Below are 22510 nucleotides of genomic sequence, written 5' to 3' on the forward strand. Positions count from 1 at the left end.
AGTGAATCATACAATCTTCCCCTTCAAAGCATCACTTCCAAAACAAAGCATTAACCACCTAGGCACTCTTTCAGTCTTATTCCAGTAGGCATTCTTTTGAAGTCCTTGAAGATGGCTACAAAAGAAAAAAAAAAGTTTATCCATCTTTTATGTCCTAAGCAACTGTGTGTGTTTTTTAAATCCTAAAGTCAGTGGTATGTTGTTGGTTTCTTTTTGGCTTCCCACCAACTCCTCCTTTGGTCCCTCTGCTGGATAAAGTCTTTGGATTTGTCTGTGGAGATAAGAAGAGACAGAAACATCTCAACTGGCACATATGGTGGGAATATCCCTGGTTGGAGAATGGCTGCTCTACTGTTGGGAGTTTGGAAGTGACAGAGAGCATACCAAAGAGCTTTCATCATGACATCATGGTCGGTATCCCTCAAGGTTCGAATTTAGGCACAATATCACAATAACTTTGAGTAAACAGCAGTCTTCGGGTCAACGCCCATTCTAAACAATCAAGAGCAATAAATTACAGATAATATGCTCCACTGAGATCCTCACGTGTTGGTCGATTGTGTCCACATTCCCCTGCTTCAGCCGAAAGTTTAGGTCTCAGCCGGTTCCGCCTTGACCTGGATGAAGTGGGATGCGGGTATCTGCATGGTGCCCTGCAATTCTTGCAGACCTTGAGAGCCCTCTAACAGCTCTTTAGCCTCAGGCTCCGGATGCAGAGCCACTTCTCCCCTCACTTCTAGTTCCTCCACGGGGGTCAGGCCCTCACTAGGGCTGCTGGCCAGCTGCAAGCCCATGTCCGAGTGTCCATTGAGGGTCTGGTACAGCTCCTGACCTGCACTGTTGATAATCACAGTTCTGTAGCTCAGCTCTGCCACTCCTTCCTCGAGCTCAGCTTTGCCATACCAGGCCACACTAGGGTTGCTGTTGACCAGAGATTGGAGGTACTGGGGGTCTAGGATCTCCTCCTTCACCTGCAGGCCTTGAAGTTCACTGGGCTTTAGGACAGTGGCGATGACCGTTCCAGGCTGCTGGGCCACTACGGGCTGCCCGTTGGCATTGAGAGTGACCAGGCGGGTGATGCCATTAAGAGATCCGGCTTGCTGTGATGTGGTGCTGATGACCCCTCCACTGGATGAACCCAGAGTGGACACAAGGAGCTGCTGGGACTGGATGCTGTCTGTCGTCAGAGAGGCAGTCTGGATGGTGAGCACATCTTTACTGCCAGGGCTGGTGGAAGGCACAGTGTGGAGAATGACCCGAGGTGGTGAGGCATGTGTAGAGGAATCCCCATTGGTCAGAACAGAGGACAGCGACAAGGTCTGCAGGGTGACTGGACCACCTCCTTGAGCTCCTGATGTGAGGACCATGGGAACAGAGCCTGGCATATTTATAGTCCTGAGAGAGATAGAGGGGCATAGGGTTATAAAGCAAGAGCACTTTAGCTCCAGTATAAGGAGAAGGAAAAATTATAAGGCGGCTTTGAATTATTAGAGCCAACTGTTTTTCAGATAAACTGTGGAACATGCAAAATATAACTTTTTTAAGCTAAAGAAATTAAATTTATGATACCATTGTTCTTAGATTTTTAAGTTCTTAAAATTAAGAAAATTTTACATAGATTATTCATTTGTGGCCATGCTGTACTAATTTGTTCCCTTGTTTTAGTTAAATTGTGGCCAAATTGTACTACTTTGCTCCCTTGTTTTAATTTAGTTAAATCATGGCCGCTTTGTACTACTACAGTCCCTTGTTAAAACATGGCCACGTTGTACTAATTCATTCCCTTGCTTATCGTGGCCACATTGTATTAATTTGTTCCATTGTTTTAGTTCAATTGTGGCCATGTTGTACTAATTCATTCCCTTGTTTTAATTTAGTTAAATCGTGGTCACGCTGTACCATAATTTAACTAAAATGAGGAGACAAATTCTTAATTTTTGGCCACGATATCTTGTTTTTTTCCTCATGCCATTTACAGGGCTCTGTAATTCGTGTTACAGCCTAGAAAAAAAAGTGTTACAAATGGCTCACTTATAAGGTCTATTTTGGTTATGATGCTGCTGCTTAAGAATGTAGCTACCTATGTAGGCAGCAAAGACAACAGATTTTGGAAAAGAGCTTTCAACAGTGGTTTTAAATTTGTTAGTACACTTCCTGCTTGTGTGTGTGGCTGTCTGTTTATGTATGTATTTGTGCACACAAAAATGCCCCTCACCTCACGGAGTGTGTAGACGCTGGGACAGCAGCTCCTTGATTTGGCTGAAGAACATGGACGGTCTGCACCAGCTGTTCTGCTTGTTTTCCATTGCCGTTCAGCCCGGGACTCATCTCTCTCTTCACTGACTTCACCTGCACGCTCTTCCCATGTGCACGTGATGAACCGTGGCCCACTGCCCGTCCGTGAGGAGTGGACCGTTGCCCTCCGTAGCCAGAACTGGCATCGTCCCCTTGGCTATCATCCTCATCAATAATGACCAGATCTGAGGGCATCTCCTTAAACTGGTAAACAAGCCTCTGTCCTTCAACCTTGGCCAGTATACCCCTCTGGTAATAGTACCTAAAAGAGAGCGAGAGGAAGTAGGAGGTCAAGAAAAGCAATTCCTCTGGCATGATTGGTCCCTCTGGGTGAAGTGTTTGTAACCATTGGCTCACCTGAGTGCTCTGCCCATGGTTTCGTAGTTCATATCAGGCTTGTTTTTGTGCTTGCCCCACAGCTTGGAGACAGCCTTGGAGTCCACCAGCTTAAAAATGCCCTTCTCTCTCTGCGTCCATTTGATGTATTTGGGACAGGTGTTTTTGTCTTGCAGCAAGGCCAGGAGGAACTCCCACAGGTAGATAGTGTTACCTACAAGAATAAGGGTCTTTTATATTCCTCTGTCGACTCATTAAAATTTTAGACTTATAAAAAGCTTAAACCCCTTTTATATTTCACACGTGATTCCACAGGTCTTATTTAACAAGCCGAATTGGCAGAGGTGCAATTATTGTATTCTTTCTCATAAACATAAATAAATCAATTCTCCCTTCATGGTAACCCTACGCCGGGCTAGAAATTAATTAGAGGGGCCTGGCACTAGATTATTCTTTTTTGTCGTGTGTTTTGGCCAGAAGTGGTTAAAAACAGCTACTCTGGCAGTGGGAGCCGGAGAGAGAACAGACCGGCGTGTCAAGGTGATGTATATGTATGCGGCCGGCCTCCTCTCTGAGCTCGGAACAGGTCGCATGCATAAGGGACCTCTATCAGGACAGCATCGATGTGCCCTCCAGCTCGCTATCACTTTTAGTTCCCTCACAAACGCAGCACTTTGATAGCACCTCATCAATTAAGCAGCCACAGCACTGCCAGCAAAGCCCCGTAAGAGCAACTCATGATGCATGCGGGAGACAGAGAAGCGATAGTTTAGAACTTTTTCTCCTTTACTACCGTGCAGCGGTCCGAGGTCATGCTTACCTTTGCCCTCTTTGCTCTTTTTCTTCAACGGGAGAGTTGGATTGGTGATAGGAGAGCAGGGCCGCACTGGTCTTGGTTTGCGCACTGCAGGATGATTGCAAGAAAATAGTTACCTCTCAGACTGTCAGAGTAACTAAATATGTTAATTAATTCTAACATAAAATAAAAATCATATAAATAAAAAATCTGATGTATTTGGTTATCTTTTGAACATTTTTATATTCTCTTGTCTCACCTTTAGTTTTTAATATAATGCCGTAAAAAATAAAAATAAAAACACTGAGGTGTACATTGCCTTCTACTGGAGAATGTTGGTACCTTTGCTTTTCCTGGCAGGCTTGGAAAGGTTCCTTTGAGGGATCTCATCCACGGAGGATGTCTCATCATCCAGGGGAACATCCATGCAGCCGTTTGAGAGCTGCTCTGGACGCAGGGAAATGTAGGTCAGGTCTGATTCCAGGATGTTCCCATATGTGTGAACTACAGAAGGGTAGAGGTCAAGTATGAGTATGTGTTTATAATTCTGTTTGCTTAAACACAGGCAGAGCTGAAATGAGAAATAATATCAGTATGTGCTAACTGACTGAAGTATGCTGCGTTTTTTAAGAAGTCTCCCCACAAACATTTCTAAAAAGAAAAAAAATAACAGCACCACGTAAACCAAAAGTGAGTCATCACATACTCATGCGTTTCTCATCCAGGATGTTATTGGGAGATTCCATGTTCAGTAGGGCCTCAGCCGCCTCGATAGTCTCCATATTGTCCTCTCCACTTGAGACAGAGGTCTCTACTGTGGACAGAACATATTTCCATCAACTGACAAACACTAAGCTAGTGTTCCACTATCATGGCTTTCACTTCAAATGTGCTTGGCAGTAGTTTTCTGGGAGAAAAATTTAAAGAACAAATAGATAAAGTGATTTGTGAAGCTGTCCATTATGGTTACACAGAAAGATTTTGAAATCAATACTTTTATGTAGGATGCATTAAATTGATCAAAAGTGACAGTAAAGACATCTATTATGTTACAATATATTTCTATTTCAAATAAACGCTCTTTGTCTGAGCTTTCTTCAAAGAATCCTGACAAAAGCATATCATGGATTCCACAAAAATCTTTACAAAAAAATGCAAAACTGTTTTCAACACTGATAATAATAAGAAATGTTTCCTGAGCAGCAAATCAGAATATTGGAATGATTTCTGAAGGATCACGTGATCACGTGAAAAATTCAGCTTTACCATTGCATGGAAAAATTACATCTTATAATGAATATATTCAAATAGAAAACCATTATTTTAAATTGTACTTCATTTTGAATATTTGGCAATATTACTGTTTTTACGGTATTTTGATTAAATAAATGTAACCTTGATGAGCAGAAGAGACTTCTTTCAAAAACACCTCAAACTTTTGAACAGTACTGCATATATACTGTATAAACAGTGTTGTGGATTGTTTCAGGTGCAATGCACATTTTCATGAGAAAAAAAAACATCATGCCACCTATAATTGTGATCACTTATTGGACTCACCAGAGAGCCCCACATCTCCCATCATGCTCTCTTCCACCACATCCTGAATGGCATCCACCATGATGCCATTAGTCACCTCATCTGCCTCCAGTCCAGAGTACACCTGCATGAGGTCGGCAGCGGGCACCTGCTCCACGATCACTGCTGGGAACACTGAAGGGTCGTCCAGCTGTGGGAGAACAAACAGAGAGATAAATGTGCCATTGATCTAAAATCAACCGTTCTGCGATGCTCTCAGCGGAAAGGCAGTAAAGAGCACCATAATTGCTTTAAAACACATAAATTTGCCCCTTCCCTGCAGATGAAAGCTTCTAATCCACAATCGTCCAGGTTACTTATATTCACAGAGGCTGCAACTAATGGCCCATTCATAATGGCTTTAACCTGAGCTGGTTCAGTCACTTGGTTGGACTCTCAATACGTGACAGCATAACAATAAGGCCTGAGACGAGCCTGTGTGGTATTAATGACATAAACGCAAATGTACTACAGTTCCAGTAAGGTTCTTATACACATGACCCTGTTTGCTCCCAGGGTCATGAGCTTCATGCCAAAAGCACCATTTCAGGCTTTCTCATTTCCACCAGCATTCCTAAGCGAGGGTGGAGATCACATGGGGGGAAAGAGGAAATAGTTGGTGCTGGACTCTAAAGCCACAAGAGACTGTTCCTCATCCCCCACCACAGTCAACACAGCCAAAATATACTATCATACTTAATAAACGATGTCTTTCTTCTGCCCTTTATGTTTTCCTACTCTTAAAGGTGGTCTAGATGAGCAATTTGAAGGGCTTTTCTTAAAAAAAACAGCTCCATTTCCAGGGAAAACTGGTGTTGAAGACAGCATCACTGAGTAAGGGACTCTGTGTGTGTGTGTGTGTGTGTGTGTGTGTGTGTGTGTGTGTGTGTGAGAGCGAGAGAGCGAGAGAGAGAGAGAGAGAGAGAGAGAGACCAACCGAATCTCATTAGCCGGATAGCAGCTCTCATTAGGCCTCTGGCAGACGATATGTGCAAACAAGGCAAAACGTGTCAGATATGCGTGAACATTGACAGAGCGGGAATAATTCAAGAGAAACTGCAGTCTGATCAAAGTCTAGTGACCTTTATTCTGACACTTGTTAGAGGACCGCTTAAATTATGCAACTGTTCATTGTGAGCTTGACAAGTGACTGCCTTCCTTAAGGACTACATTTCATGATTTATTCTGCAAATTTTTTAAATTATTGAGAACACATGCACGCATGTGTCTGTTGTGTTGTATAACCATTAGATGGCAGCAGAATGCAGTTTATCACCTTTCCAGTTGTGCAACTGTGTGAAGATGAGCAAAACAAGAACAAAATGCAAAGACCATTCCTGGCCAAAGACAATAATCATACACACGCACAAAAATAAATAATATTTAACAATAACTGATCAGTGTACTACAGTACTTCAGGGATGCTTGAAATATTGTCTCTTTGCAAACAAGATTGTGAAACACATAAGCCATCTCTTCCGTTGGCAGGATTTTCTGTTTTTGTTCCATCATCCTTGGACTATTTGCTGTTGTTATGGCATTTTCCCCAGAGACTCGATGGGTTTAGCTTTCAAATCTCAGTTCAAGGCCAGAATAATTCATTCAGTACAGTTTAACACAAGCTCTAAACTACTAGAAACAGATTCAATAGCGACACTTAAAATTAGCTACTGTTTAATTTGGATATACACTACCATTCAAAAGTTTGGGTCTGTAAGATTTGTTTTTTAAATGTTTTTGAAAGGAGTCTCTTATGTTTACCAATGCTGCATTTATTTGATTAAATACAGTAAAAAAAAAAAAAAAACAGTAATATTGTAAAATAATGTTGCAATTTAAAACAACTGTTTTTTTGTTTACTGGCCATCTAGCCCAAGACCCTACACAGAGTGCATGATAGTAAAATGTAATTTATTCCTGTGATGGCAAAGTTTAATTTTCAGCAGCCATTACTCTGGTCTTCAGTGTCACATGATAATTCAGAAATTATTCTAATATGCTGATTTGCTGCTCACGAAACATTTAATATTATCAATGTTGATGACAGTTGTGCTGCTTAACATTTTTGTGGAAATTTTTATCCTTTTCGATAAATAGGAAGTTCAAATCATCTGTTCATCAGTGTACTAAGAGAAGAGTGTTAACTAGGCTAGACAGACACTCTGTGAATTCCACAAGCCCTGACTGCTTAGTAAGCAGGAAACGTAGTCTTGCTCTGTGCATTTGTCCATGTCCTCCCTCCCGCCCTGCCATACTGGGGAACTACAGACATCAGATATCAGGATTATGCAAAAAACTTTGGTGATCGGTTTACATATTCTCTCTCATACTGCCTGACAAGTAAATGCAAAATCGCAGAACATATCTGTATAGTCTATACAAAGTTCAAATTCAATGTCTTGCATAAAATCCATGCTATTTGTCATCAAACCAATTTATGATGTAATAAACATGGCATAAAAATCAGCTGAATAGCTCTGCCCTAATAAATGTAAGATTGTAATACTAATACAGCTCTTCATATGCCAATATCTCAATCTTGCACATTAGTAAAAAGAGTAAAGCTTCTGTTTTTAAAAAAAAAAAACAGAGACTGCCATAAACCTGTAACATCCTTTTTTTCCACAATAATCAACCACATTTCTAAAAGGGAAACATCAGATAAAGATCAGTCATTTGCATAGTTGAGTTCCGTGTTCCTACTGTATGCATAAACCCGATAGCATGCGGCGTGTTTTACAGTTACACTCTCTTCTGCTTTACCTGACGCCAGTTGTGATACTAACCCACTGATGCAATCTAAGACCCTCACTTGCAATGTCGGAGACAAGTTCTTGGATGATTTCCAAACACTGTGTACTACGCAGGTGTCACGAGACAGCTTTTTAGCAATAAATAAATTGACCACTATAGAAAATATAGAAAAGGTGATTTAATATACTGTGTGGATGCACCAATACAGTTGATTCCATGATATCATGCAAGTAAAAATGCTTTGATACCAAAAAAACAATTGTTGCATAAAGTTCGCCACACAAAGAAACACTGGCAGCCAAACTACATGTAAATGGATTGAAGAAATTTTGACATACACTGCCATTCAAAAGTTTGAGGTCAGTAAGTTTTTTAGAAGTCTCTTATGCTCACCAAGGCTGCAATTACAGTATTTGACAAAAATACAGTAACAACTGTAATACTGTGAATCTTTCAGAAATGATTCTAATATGCTGATTTGGTGGTTAAGAAACTTTTCATATTATTATCAATGTTGAAAACAGTTGTGTTGCTTTAATTTTTGTGGAAACCATTATTCTTTTTTTTTTTCAAGTTCATTTATGAAAAGAAAGTGCAAAAGAACACTATTCATTTGAAATCGAAATCTTTTGTAATATTATAAATGTATTTACCGTCTATTTTGATCAATTGAATGAGTCCTTGCTGAATAAAGGTTGTGCTCGTTTATACAGTAGCGGTGAGATGTTTGATTACAGTTAACAAAAGCTATACGTTGTTGTACACAAAATGACTTAACTAGGAGTTGTCTGTTTACTAAACTAATTATGCCAACTGATATGATTCCTATGTTTGGTATCTCTCACCCAATATATTTTTATGCTTTAAAATAATTGAAGAAAGTGGTAATCAAGTATTTTAATTTTAAAATACTATGGTGATCAGTAGCATCCTGTATTTGATATAATCACTAGTGGAATTAAAGGTTTATTAAATACCTCCCTCAAATTATAGTCTCATTGAAAAATTAGAGCATTACTAAATTAGAGCATTACTAAAAATACAAGTATCGGTATCAGTGAGAACCAAAACCAAGTGTCAATATTTGCACTCAGTCTCTAAAAAATTACCTGTGCATCCCTATTTTATACAACCCTATAAATAATTAAACTTACATGCACAATAATTTGCAGATCAAAAAATCAGCCCATTCTGAAAACCTGATGATGCAAGAAAACCTTGTTCACACAGAAATTCTTTTGTTTTGACATCAACAGTCATTCACATGAGACATGCGCATACTGAATAAGTCACTAGAATGTAGGTAAAGGTGTTTACATACCGAGTGATCTAGTTGTGCCAGTTGTTTTTTTCTTTTTTTTCTTTTTTGCTTAAAAAGTTTGCAATCTTTAGCAGACGTTTGTAAGACATTATGCTATATTAGGTTAATAAGATAATCAGTGTAAGATTGTGCACTCAGTGACTCTAAGTGGAAATCTGGATCTAGTACACAACTGCTGTTGTGTGCAGTAGCTGAACTCTGACACGATGGCTTAATATCATTTCACTCACATTACAAGACGACTTGAATTATGGGAGTAATTATTGACTCTAGGTTCAGCACAGCTAATAATAAGATAATCAGTGTAAGATTGTGCACTCAGTGACTCTCAGTGGAAATCTGGATCTAGTACACTGCTGTTGTATGCAGTAGCTGAACTCTGACACGATGGCTTAATATCATTTCACTCACATTACAAGACGACTTGAATTATGGGAGTAATTATTGACTCTAGGTTCAGCACAGCTAATCATTACAGTCCACACAAGCAGCTGGACACATTTCATAGCACTCGTGTGTGGAAAACCCTGCACAAGCAGTGAGAAGCGTCAAGGTTTGTTTTGCACAGTCTCCGAAAAAGCAGCTCTATTGTTATTAGTGGGAGTCAAAAGATATCTGAGACTGTCGGGCAACTGGTAGAGCTTATTTATGATGGTGTGGTAATACAGTGGGGGGATTTAGGGAGTGACTTAGAAGCCAGTGTCGTTTCAAAACAATAGTAGATTTCTGGGTGGAACAGGACTTGTCTCCTACGCTGCAACAAGTTGAGCAGGTTAGGCCTGAATCTAGCATTCAGTTCTCTTTCAGTCTGTAAGAGAAGAGGCATGGGATTCGATAGAAGACTTGTCACACCTGAGCCATTCACATGACTGTACAAACACACTTAAGATGAAGATCAGAATTCTGGAGTCATCTGAACTCAGACAGAATATACACAGAACAAACCAAAACACACAAGCATGGCAGCATGCCTGCATCCGCACATACTGTAGAGTGGCCTGAAAAGTATTTGGATACTTTTGCCACAATTAAAAATGTATGAATGTATGTGCATGACCTAACAAAAATATGAAAAGAAAATTAAATAAATGTAGCACAAGCACATGTCTTGGTCACAAAAAACTTTGTTGGGTTTCAAAATATGAAATTATAAATACACTACCGTTCAAAAGCTTGGGGTCAGTAAAACATTTTTTTTTAAGAAATTAATACTTTTAATCAGCAAGGACACAAATCAATCATGTTTAATGTCACAAAATATTTATATTTCAAATAAAGTTGTTCTTTTGAACTTTCTATTTATCAAAGGAAAAAATGAAGAAAAAAAAGTATCAGTTTCCATAAAAAGCACCACAAATGCTTTCAGCAATGTTAACAATAACTAAGAAATGCATCTCGACACCAAATCAGCAAATTAGAATGACTTCTGAAGGATCAAGTGACACTGAAGGCTGGAGTGCAAAAAATTCAGCTTTGCATCACAGGAGTAAATTACATTTTTAAATAAATTCAAATATGAAAATTTGTAAAATCATTTCATAAACACTTGTTTTGACTGAATAAATGCAACCTCGGTCAGTATAAGAGACTTCTTTCAAAAACGAAAACAAAAAATCTTACCAACTCCAAACTTTTGAATTGTAGTGTATATTGTTCAAAAACATTGGCTGTTTTCTGGTCAAGCTTTGCTGAACATGTTTACTGTGCGAACTTGAAGAGAACTGACATGACTTAAAACACAGCTTGACTTGAAACAGTGACCTCTAGACCAGTTGGTAAAAAACAAAAAAAGAGTTTAAAAAATGGCTCAGAAAAGTGAAGTTCTCAAATAGCTCCAGCATTAGTTTGCAGATTTTTTTGGGGGGCCACTGTATGTAACATAATTAGGTGTCTTGAGGCTCAAATGCTACCTTTATTCCCAACCAGGTTTTCGTAAAAGACTACTGTACAAACACACTGAGTTCATACTGACTGGCTATTCCTACACCTCAGTCTTTCCATCTGTGCCCTGCCAGCAATACACACAGTCATCTCTCAACCCTCTCCTTGCACTCTTCATTTTCCACCTTCCTCCCTCCCTTCCCCTCATGCCCGGAATCAAAGGCGCAGACCTCCAAAAACCCATATCACCTCCTTGAGACCTGGCCTGTGAAGCTGGATGGACAAAGACAGTACCTAAACATAATGAAACCACAAGTTTACGTGCCTAATAACAAAGATTTCTAGCACCAAAATGTTTTTACGGTTTTCAGGTCAACGATGAAGGGCGGTTCATAGTCTGATAACACAGAAAACAACAAACGTGACTGTGATGTACCTGATTGATTTCATCCATCCCATTACTGGCGAACTCAAAGACAAGCTCGCTGGACTGGACCGCAGTGGTCATGGTGTTGTAGGGAGAGAAAGGGTAGGACACAGGCTGACAGGCAGAGGGTTCCTACCCCTCCACGCACTCCCCGGACCGCTTCACTCCACACCACACCCCTCGGCACAGGAAGCACTCTGAGGCAGGAACACTGCTGAGGTAATTTGCTGCTTTCACAAAATGAGAGGCACTGTTAGGCAAAAACAGAGTTCCCTTTTTTGGTCCTGCACGCTTCTGGGGGGTTTTTTCTCCAGATGACGTACAGAGTGGCGGAGGACTACGTGACTGTGTGATGGAGGAGGATTCTTCTCACTCCAACTGCGTCTGGGGCATCTAAACCTTCAAGAGAGAAACAGAGGAAAAGGAACATTAGGAAACTGCGACTGAGCAAAATGGGCTGTGTCACATTATTAGAGAGAGAGAGGGCTGGGATGGCCGGACGAGCCAGAGACGGTACCGTTGTGACTGAGGCGAGGGGCTAATTTTCTGACTCTATGTTCGCTCACTGCTGGAGAGACTTTCTGCTCACCAATCCCATTTTTGGCTTCAAACACACAAAGCTGCCCCAAAGTCAGACTCTGAGAATGTCTGGCCAGGCATAATGAAAATGGCCGAATGGAAAACACAATCCACTTCCCAGCAAATTTATCACTGGCCACTAGGGCTGTGCGATATTGAAGAAAAATGCGATATGCGATAACTCATTACATAATGCGATAGTCGATATGCGATATGATAATGCTTAAAGTGCCACATGCTCAGATGTTTTACTCAGCTGTTGCTGAGTCAGTTCTGTGAACTTCTATAACTATCTTGTGTCATATATATACTGTGTATGTATGTATCAAGAGCTCCTGTAAAACCACAACTAATTCCTTGTGTTTGCGCAAACTTAAGTTGTGAATAAAGCTCATTCTGATTCTGATTCTAATATAACTAGCATACATGTTTCACTTTTTGTGAGAAGGGCCACTTAACGTTTCTCACTTTGACTCCAGTTTACCCTCTGAGATCACAACAATACAACTGTTGCATTGCTCTGTCACTCTATATTCACTAGGGATACACAATATATCAAGTGTTATATCAGTTATCATCCAATTATTTAAAAAAAAAACTAAATATATTTTAAATATAATTTTTATATATTTAAAATACATTAATTAAAATGTTTTTTAAAAATTAAATACTTAGCCAATAACTATATGACGCTGATAATTAAAATTGTATTAGAATTATTTTTTTAAACATTATTTAAAATAATTTTAAATAACAGTTTAAATATTATTTTAATTCACTTCATTATTTAATTAACTTTATTATTATTATTATTATTATATATTATAATTGTTTTGTTGTTGTTGATAATTTGCTTTAAAAATCACATTTTAAAACTCTGATGTGCAAAGCCATCAGAACCGAACCGAACTGAAAACCGTGGTTAATAAACTGAAGTATGTACTGAACCGTGGGCTAACTGTATTTTTGCATCCCTAAAATATACACACACACACACACACACACATATATATATATATAATCTCACTTAATCTCACAATGAATATCATTTTTCATACTGTACATTATATACATATGTAAATATATATATAAAGCACTGTTAATCTCCCAATAAATATTTTTTTCCAGCTTATAGGTATCAGATAGAATTTAAATATTGCTATAGTAATAATACCATTCACACACTTAGCCAATAACTATATGACGCTGATAATTAAAATTGTATTAGAATTATTTTTTTAAACATTATTTAAAATAATTTTAAATAACAGTTTAAATATTATTTTAATTCACTTCATTATTTAATTAACTTTATTATTATTATTATTATTATATATTATAATTGTTTTGTTGTTGTTGATAATTTGCTTTAAAAATCACATTTTAAAACTCTGATGTGCAAAGCCATCAGAACCGAACCGAACTGAAAACCGTGGTTAATAAACTGAAGTATGTACTGAACCGTGGGCTAACTGTATTTTTGCATCCCTAAAATATACACACACACACACACACACACATATATATATATATAATCTCACTTAATCTCACAATGAATATCATTTTTCATACTGTACATTATATACATATGTAAATATATATATAAAGCACTGTTAATCTCCCAATAAATATTTTTTTCCAGCTTATAGGTATCAGATAGAATTTAAATATTGCTATAGTAATAATACCATTCACACTATTCTTTCTGCAGATAATCAACATAAATCAACAAAAGCTATGATACAGCTGGTCTACTCTACTGTCATTTTGAATGCCTAGTTTAATTCGTCAAGGTTCAGATGTAATAAGTGAACCTCTTCAGTGGCAGTGTGGAGGAAGGGGGAGGGCATGGATTGCCACAGGATATGAGATCAGCCAGCCTGATCAAAGGGGTACTGTAAACAAGGTTGTGTTATCAGTCACTTGAGTAAAAAAAATGGCTCAGAACACACCCTCATCCAAAGTCCACATCCACTCCTCACACTGGAGCCAGCTAAACTACAGAAACTCAAAAACACAAGAATCGCAGGCCATTGAGAGAAAAGAGTACCCTCTGTCCGTCCCTGAGGCAGCAAGGAGGAACAGGAGGGGCTGCAGTCTGGTTAAAGATTAAACGAGGGCAGTGGGGAAAGGAGAGGTGGTTTGGCCAAAACACTGAAGGGGGGTGTAAAATGGCAGCGGAGCAGCCCATGTCTCCTCTGTGGCAGGGTGGGGCTTGTTTGCTTTGAAAGGACATTGTGTGTGTCAACAAGTGCATACCAGGTTGAATGGTGTCTGGGGGGTTAGGGTTGCTCTTTAAAGGAGTATAATGGGGGCAGATAAAGAGAATAGGAAAGATAGGCCCATGTGGGTGGCAGGGAGGTCAAACAAATGTTCTGTTTAGTTCAGACTGTGCCCAAGGCCCTCGTAGCAGCTGGAGTCCGATACTCAACATGGGGCCTCGTGCGGCCTTGTTTCTCCAGGAGAGCGTGGAACAGGATGAGGTATGCCAGAGAGGCCCAGCCTATTATTACCACTAACCAGACGGCCCCCCCCCAAGAGCCCTTCGGCCCTGCCTCCTTTCCACAGCATGGGGCCAACATCTGGAGCACCCCGCTGAAGGTTCCCTCTCCCTGCTTTGGTCAAGACAAGCTCTTTGAAACAATTATTTATTTTCTTGCCACCACAATGCTCTGGGAGTTGTCACGTGGTTGCTAGGGCGTTCTGGGTCGTTGCTATGGGTTTACGTCAAATCAAAAGAGTCTTTTTGATGATCTGGTAGGGTATATTAAAAGAGATATTAAAATTCTATTCTATTTTTTTTAAGTCTCTACAGTAAAAATAGTAATATTGTGAAATATTATTACTATTTGTAACTGTTTTCTATTTTAATATATTTTAAAATATAATTTATTAAAATTTTCAGCAGTCATTACTCCAATCTTCAGTGTCACATGTCATGATCCTTCAGAAATCAGTCTAATATGCTTATTTGATGCTCAACAAACATTTCTTGTTATTATAAATGCTGAAAACTGTTGTGTTTGATAGTTTTGTGGAAACTGTGATAATTCTTTGATGAATAGAAAGTTCAAAAGAATAGCATTTATTTTATCTTTCGTAGCATTATAGATGTCTTTACCATCACCTTTGATCAATTTAATGCACCCTTGCCAAATAAAACATTTGAATGGTAGTGTAGACCAATACAATAACTAGAAAAAAATAGATATCTATTTAATCAGCTGATGCATCATGTATCCCTAAATTCTGTTTTTTTTTTCTAGATGCTCAGGTCTCCCTATCAGTGTCAAGGTAAATCTATGGTGTATTTTAGAGCATTTTATATCAAATAAAAGTACACTTTTTCTCAATAAACCACACAATTTGAGGTATCGCCCATATCTGTAGCATCAACAGTGCTAGAAATGATAATCACAACTATAGTGATACCCCTGGCAAAATAAGACCACACACAGAGTGGGTCATGCCTACCTCTGCAGTCTGGGAAAGCACTCGCCCATGAAGTCTCCGTAGCGTTAGACAAGGGTCAGAAGTCGACAAGCGAGAGCATGGCTGAGTTCTGCCTCCTCCTTTACAGACTAGCTCAAAATGGCCTCATGTCATTCTCAGTTCTTCTTTTCAATTCAAAAAGCTCTCTGTACCTCAAACTGCAGCTGCGTACGCCGCAGCCAAAGCTCGCAGCTTGAAATTCTATTAGACAATCTTGCCATGGTCTACAGCCCTGCTTTTGAGTAATGAAGTCATTCACACCATTTGACGGTGATGTGCTGGCAAATGAAAGCGTGATATGGGATTGACGAGAGCATTTCACACAGAGAGATGAGCCTGGTGGGGAGCAAAATCGTGCAAATCTGTGATTGCGTGCATCATGCCGCTCTCCACGCTGATTCCCAGCGGTATATAACGAGACCTCGTACCGTGCACATGGCGACTGGCGAGTGATCTACGCCACTGTGACTGCAGCCTGGGAATGATACAAGTGGATGTGACAACACTTGCCTTGTCCCAACACATGCACATGCACATGCAAATGGGCCAAAACAAGGGCCTGCCGCACGTCATCCAGAGGCGCCGAGAGGGAGGGAGTGTTACTCAGTACTCAAGACTTCAGTAAGCAAACACTCTCCAGGGTGGGGCTCGCATGGAATCACTCCATGACTGAGGTCTGTCAAGAATACACGCTCAGCAAGAAAGGTAAAACTATGATGTGTACATGAAAAATGTCCATTCAAGTCTCTAATTGTCCTGATAAAGCAGCTGGTACAGGTCTGGCAAAGTGCCTAGTCTGTGTTATCAAAACAAGTAAAGATATAGCAAGACGCTGACTAAAATGTTAAATGGAATAACCAGTTTTGAGGGGAGAATGATTACGAACAAATACATCTTACCCTGTTGACCCTGTCGACCCACCCGCCCCTGTAGAGTCCTCAGCTGAGCTCAGTGTTGACCATGAAAGGAGGTAATTTAAGCCAACCGAATGACTAAGCCATGAGTCACCCTGCAATGGAATTTAATCACAGAGCAAGCAAATTCAAACATGAATGATCAACTAATGTAGGTGAGTGGTTTGATGGGAACGCTCATGGATTCAAGATGTGGTATGATCATGAGATGCCATATTCTGATGATGTCACAGGGATGGATGGAGATGGAGGTTTTGGAGAGGGCGAAGTCATCTCTAGTTACACTGTGGGGAGTGATGTCATGGCAATAATGATGTCAACACATTTGAGAAAAACTTGTCTAGAGTGCCTCTCAAAATAGCTTGGGATACTAGGGCTTTCGGAGAGATACTGACTAAGGGAAAGCGAGAGGAATGTGAAGCTCTTTTCCTGCTTGGTCAGGAAGGAGGACTGGCATTCCTGGCATTTCAGAACATGCCAGTCTCGAGCGTTTCAGCAAAACCACACTCCACAATGCTGGCTCCACCATATAAATATGACATAAAAACATCTCCAGTAAGCTAGTGAACATTTATGTGTGTCTTGTGAGACATCTGAAGGCTTGTTCCCACCTTTCGATCAATATGGAGGACAAAGCCTCTTTCAACAGGGTCATCTGCTTGACTCAGCAGAACATGGGTGTTTTTAGCTTAGTTCCTGTGAGGATATGACACTTTAACTCAAGTAAAGTCCTGTAATGCTGCGATAATGAACTTAGGGCCGTCAGAGGGACATAAACAAACTCATCTATTCAACTATAATATGGTCACGATCGTTTAAACAGCCCTGACAGAAGCTACTATCCTGCTACTGCTTTATGTCCAAGTGATACATACCAATTTTATCAAATATTCAATTGAGTTGTTTCAATTGTTAAAAATAACAATTTTGACTAATATGCTAATATGCTAACACTCTTCTTTTGAAAGATTAAATATTAATACACACTACCGTTCAGATATTTGGGGATGGTAAGATTTTTATTTATTTATTTTTCTTATGTTCACCACGGCTGCATATGTTTGATCAAAAATACAGTCAACACAGAAATATTGTGAAATATTATAATAATTTAAAATAACTGATTTATACTTTAACATATTTTAAAATTAAATTAATTCCTGTGACGGCAAAGCTGTATTTTCAGCAGCCATTATTCCAATCTTCAGCGTCACACGATCCTTTAGAAATCATTTGGTGCTTAAAAAATATTGAAACGATAGTGTAAATATTACCAAATTAAATTGGCAACATCAAAACAATGCTACATGTAATAATGAAATCATTTAAGGGCAATGATTGGTTTTCTCTTTTTTCTATTAATATAATTTTCCTTTTGACAAATTTTCCAATTTATTGTCCCACATGTTGACAGTCAAATTAGATGTAACCAATTATATACACATTTATATATCTCACCAAGATGACCATTATTTCCAAAATGTGCATTGGACTGTTCACATACGCATTCGCATTAACGCAAATGTTCTTTACCCAAGCATGTGTGCAATTACGGATGAGCGTCCGAATATGCACATCCGAAACCAGCTACTTGTCAGTAAAAAAAGCGAAGGTACCAAAATGAGTACTGCAGAAAGACTAAGTCTAAGACTAAGACTATCTTTTCTTTCCCTTCCTCTTAAAGTGATGTGAAAGTATCACCATCACACACCCCTTTGTTGGTCACAGAAGTGCAGAAGAGTGCATTATACATTAGGGAGAAAGGTCAAGGGCCTGTGAGGCGAATGTTTGCTAATTCAACAGAACAAGAGAGACTGCAATTAATGAGACTAGCATCCAAGCAACTCCCACTGCCACATCAGTCTACAACAACACAACGTAGTCGAGAATTCAGTGTCTATCTAATACAGTCAGATCCAAAAAAAGTGTTTTGAGGATAAAAGCATAAGCCAGGTAAGATTAAAAAAAAAGGCCATGATAAAAACTAGAGCAACCTTTGTGAAGGAAGGGGGATGAAGGCAAAAGAAAAAAGAAGGGGGGAGAGAGACAAACACGTTACTTCGAGAACCACTAAAACCGAGAGAGAAGAAAGGCTTTACCTTCTGCTACCTTTGCAGAAGATGAAGCAAATTTAATCTCATCTTGCAAGTCTTGTACTTTTCCACTACGCCTCGAGGTGCTAGAAAAAGTCTAGGTCTAGTCCACACCCACCTGAGACAGGAGCTGTTATCTTTGAGCCTAGAGCTCAGCTCTCCGAACATTAAAGGCTAGGGAGGTGAGACTGAGGCCAGGTGAGGGCAAAATCCCTGCCACTAAACTCCTTAGGGGTCTAAAGACGCTTGTTTAAAACCAGTTGTGTTCATCTTTGCCAGATGAAAACTTGTTTGAGGAGATGACAAAGAGCATCCACCCTTATGGAAATGTGATTGATGGTTTTCCAAACTATTTTAAGATTATTTAAATTGAATTTTAAAATGTCCGACAACCACCTTTTGTTCAGTTTAGCTTGTGCTACAAGTTTATATTATACAACCTACCCTATGAAAATAGTTACCAGTTGGTCAAACTTTAAGCCACGGTAAAGGAACCCTAAAACTCAAGAAAGATAAATGCAAAAGGAAAGAGAACAGCCACAACTGACCTGTGAATCTTGCAGTGACAGGAAATGCATCACTGAGCAGTCGGTTTCTGCTACTTCCTGACTGTTAGACCACAAACAAGTGAACACTTCTCTCTCATTTTGAGAGTGGAAACTTCTTCCCCTTCCTCTTAGACTCTGTATTTCTCACTTTTTTGTGTTTTCGACATGTTTGAATGTCAAATATTTATATTTAGTTGGTAACCACTATTAGAAAATGTAAAACAAAAAATCATTTTGTATTAACAATACCAGCATGGCACACATCTTACACAAAATTTGTATCATTTGTGCACAAAAAAGATTCTAAAGGCCCCCTACTTTTACACTAAACCCCCTCTTCATCACCCTCAGATCATGCCACCCTTCAGTTGTTTGCTTCTGAGAAGAACAAAACAAGTCTGGTTCTCAGAATTCTAAAAACGCATCTTCAGACACCTTCAAAAAGCTTCACTTATCATCCCAGATATCATCTCAGATATCATTCTACTGTGCTGATACCACCACACGCACAATCAGACATGGTATTATCAACTAAAATCATCAAATCAAGACCTCACAAACACAACGGCAATCTCATGATTTAAAAATACATACATTTAATGACTTTAAGCCAAAAAAGAAACCGACTGTTTTACAGACTAACTTCCATGTAGTATGGGTGTTGCAGACTGGGGTTAATTACTGAGAAAACAACATGAGGAACAGAACTTGGTGCACCCTTACTCACTTCCTCTCTCACACATCTCACTCTCAGGGTTCATCTCCTGCTACTAAACGCTTAGCTATTTCCTCTATGTGAATGTTGTGTCCTCAGGCATTTGTACAGATGCTGATCGGCAATAGAAGGGCTGATGTTTAAAAATGTAAGCAGATTATATCTTACCAGTTGCGAGCTGACCCGAACTGATGAACTTCTTAAAAAACACATGGTGTGTGCTACAAAATGTTAAAAATGTTCTTCCCCGTGATCTGTTTCTACTATGTGGCAACAGGCCGCACACCACAGATAGGAAGACACGTCAGACTTGTGAAAACAGGACAGGAAATTGCCACAGGGGCTAAAAAAGACAAAAGTTTGTGTTGCACTTCAAACTTTGAGGCCCAAAATGTAAAAGTTATCCATTTCAAATTCTGTCACCTACAACTGCCAGTATTTGCAAAATGGCATAGTGGCACTGGAATGATATTAGGGATGCGCTAATGTTAAAATTCTGTTCGATACCACCAACCGGATAATACTTTTCATGTTATGGCTGATAATAGACAAATGGCTGATATTAAAATTAAATACTTTGTCTAGATAAGTTCAAAAATAAAACACAAAAAACTAAAATCAGTTATTATGATACTACAAATGAATTTAGGCATCACAACATTACAATGTAAAAAATGTAGAAAAATTGATATTGACAGTTTTTTTTAGGTTTCTTAAGTTTAAGTGAGTGTTAGATGATGGAAAAAGGTAACGTCAATGTAAAAATAGAGAAAATAAGCATGCACAACTAAATATCAAATATTAATGCCAATAAAAAAAATCTAATATTAGGTTTTTGATTGGGAAAATGATATCTTATGGTAAATTAACAGCGCTGATTGTATGTACTGTAAACGCATACAGCTGTTTCAATATGACGTGCTGGCTGAAGAACCTTCCAGAATCTAATTGTTAGGATCTTTGCACAGTATCTGCGCTGCCTCCAGCTGCATATGCAATATGAAAAACATTTCAGATATTTCGGTACAAAGACTAAATGTTTTGACTTATATGCAGGAACAATTCAGAGCATGACAAGACTGGAGAAGCTCAGGGCTTTCAGCCCGATACTGACTTCAAGCCTAAGTGTTTGCACCTCCCTCTCACTCACAATCATCTGACCATGTTTATATTCTGTAAAATCTGTAACACATCAAGCATAAAACCTCAATCTTTGCTAAAAAGCTCTTACTGTTTTACTCTATGAATGATTCAGGTTCTAAAACAATATCTAGAACGTCTATCTCACACTTGAGTGAATAAAAGTCAACTAACTTCAATATACACACTGAATTCAATGCCAGTACTACTGAACCTGGTAGAAATCAAGGCTTGTTCACTGATAATGCCGCCTTTGATAAATGGGGATGTTCCAGCTCTCCTGAGACTGTATTTACCATGCTTTCGTCTATGGCGACATATGCAATGTTGTGAAATAGCGCCACCCCCGCCATCTTGACTCACCCATCCCCGATGTGTTTACACTCATACCAATACCAACATGTCACAGCATATGTCTGCACAAGGAGGGAAAAATGCACCCTGAATACAGCAGCAAAACACGCCTGCCTTGCACCCTCACAATTCTAAATAAAATTCTGGGAACCCTAAACAGCCAGTGACGACACGGCTTGCATTCTACCTTTGATAAGCCCATAAGCATCACAAGGTTTTTGCTAACTGTAAAGCAGTAAAATTCAAAGTTTACTTTTTACTTCACTCATTGAAAGAGAAACTAACTGCACTTTAGTATATTTTAAGTTCCTTTCTGGGCGCTCAAGGCCTTGCAGAACAAAAAGCATACGTGAGAATCAAATCTCTTGCCTGAAATCATACACTCTAGCTTGTAGATGTTTAGCTAAACATCTACAAGCTAGGGGTACAAAGAAACTGAAGCTGGCTTTTAAATGGAAATAGCATTCCAAACAGGTCTGGACACAAACTGCGTGAGTTGTCCACATGGCCAAAAGTTTCACTATTAGGATCGTTCTAGATCCTTCAAAATATTTTGACATTTAAAACTAGCATTTAAACCTTCATCCAAACCTAACCTTCATCTAAACTTAACTTAGGTATTTAGTATTGATATTATTTTAAGACATTTTATTTGTTGTATTTTTAGATGCAACGTAGAGGAACAGCAATAGCAAGCTTCTGAATACTGCTCTATTTCACACACACACACACACACACACACACACACAAAGTCACACCTAAGAACTTGCATCTAAAACTGATTGACGTCATTTTCCTAAATACACCTGAATTAACATGTAATTGGAGCAACCCATATCTGTCTGATACAATCATCAGGCTCTAAAACTAGTCATACTAAGTCATACACTCCTAGCTGAGGGGCTGGCACTCCTCGAATATAATGCATCATAAAATACTTTATAGCTCACATAATTGGCCCAAAATAACTGACATTCAAAGCATTTATCATAAGTTATGTAAGGTTTGCCTTTGGCCCTGTGGAGCTGCAGGGGCCTTGTGCAATATGTGGCGTAGTTTTCATTTCTAGTCAGGTCATGTGGTCTCGACTATGACAATATGTAAGATGGCTGCAACATGAAAGGAGGTCACTTACATTTCCATAAAGTGATTACATATCAGTTAAATGGGATAAAGCTGCAGACTAAGTAAAAAAGTCAATCTATATTCAGTAATAAGCACGTTAAGAAATAACTGGGACTTAACAGACTCTTCATTATGAAATGAGACCCAGTATATACCCAGAGC

General features: G+C 39.1%; 1 protein-coding gene across 4 annotated transcripts in view; it reads right to left on the reverse strand.

Moving 5' to 3' along the window:
• Positions 1 to 542: 542 nt before the first annotated feature.
• The window catches only part of LOC107688684 (ETS-related transcription factor Elf-1-like), a 39032-nt gene continuing 17064 nt past the window's right edge, over positions 543 to 22510 (reverse strand). For 3 of the 4 annotated variants that reach the window (XM_016486411.1, XM_016486410.1, XM_016486409.1), the window contains 8 exons: positions 11398 to 11787; positions 4988 to 5156; positions 4134 to 4241; positions 3770 to 3931; positions 3452 to 3535; positions 2653 to 2845; positions 2216 to 2557; positions 543 to 1395 (listed from right to left, as the gene is read on the reverse strand). In XM_016486411.1, the coding sequence (XP_016341897.1) occupies positions 591 to 1395; positions 2216 to 2557; positions 2653 to 2845; positions 3452 to 3535; positions 3770 to 3931; positions 4134 to 4241; positions 4988 to 5156; positions 11398 to 11469 (1935 nt within the window). In that variant the 5' untranslated portion in view covers positions 11470 to 11787 and the 3' untranslated portion in view covers positions 543 to 590. The remainder of the gene's footprint in view (positions 1396 to 2215; positions 2558 to 2652; positions 2846 to 3451; positions 3536 to 3769; positions 3932 to 4133; positions 4242 to 4987; positions 5157 to 11397; positions 11788 to 22510) is intronic. The other variant, XM_016486412.1, reaches the window with a different exon arrangement.

This window comes from Sinocyclocheilus anshuiensis, unplaced genomic scaffold (genome assembly GCF_001515605.1).
Source record: "Sinocyclocheilus anshuiensis isolate Anshui unplaced genomic scaffold, SAMN03320099.WGS_v1.1 scaffold581, whole genome shotgun sequence".
In the NCBI taxonomy this organism is placed as follows: Eukaryota; Metazoa; Chordata; class Actinopteri; order Cypriniformes; family Cyprinidae; genus Sinocyclocheilus; species Sinocyclocheilus anshuiensis.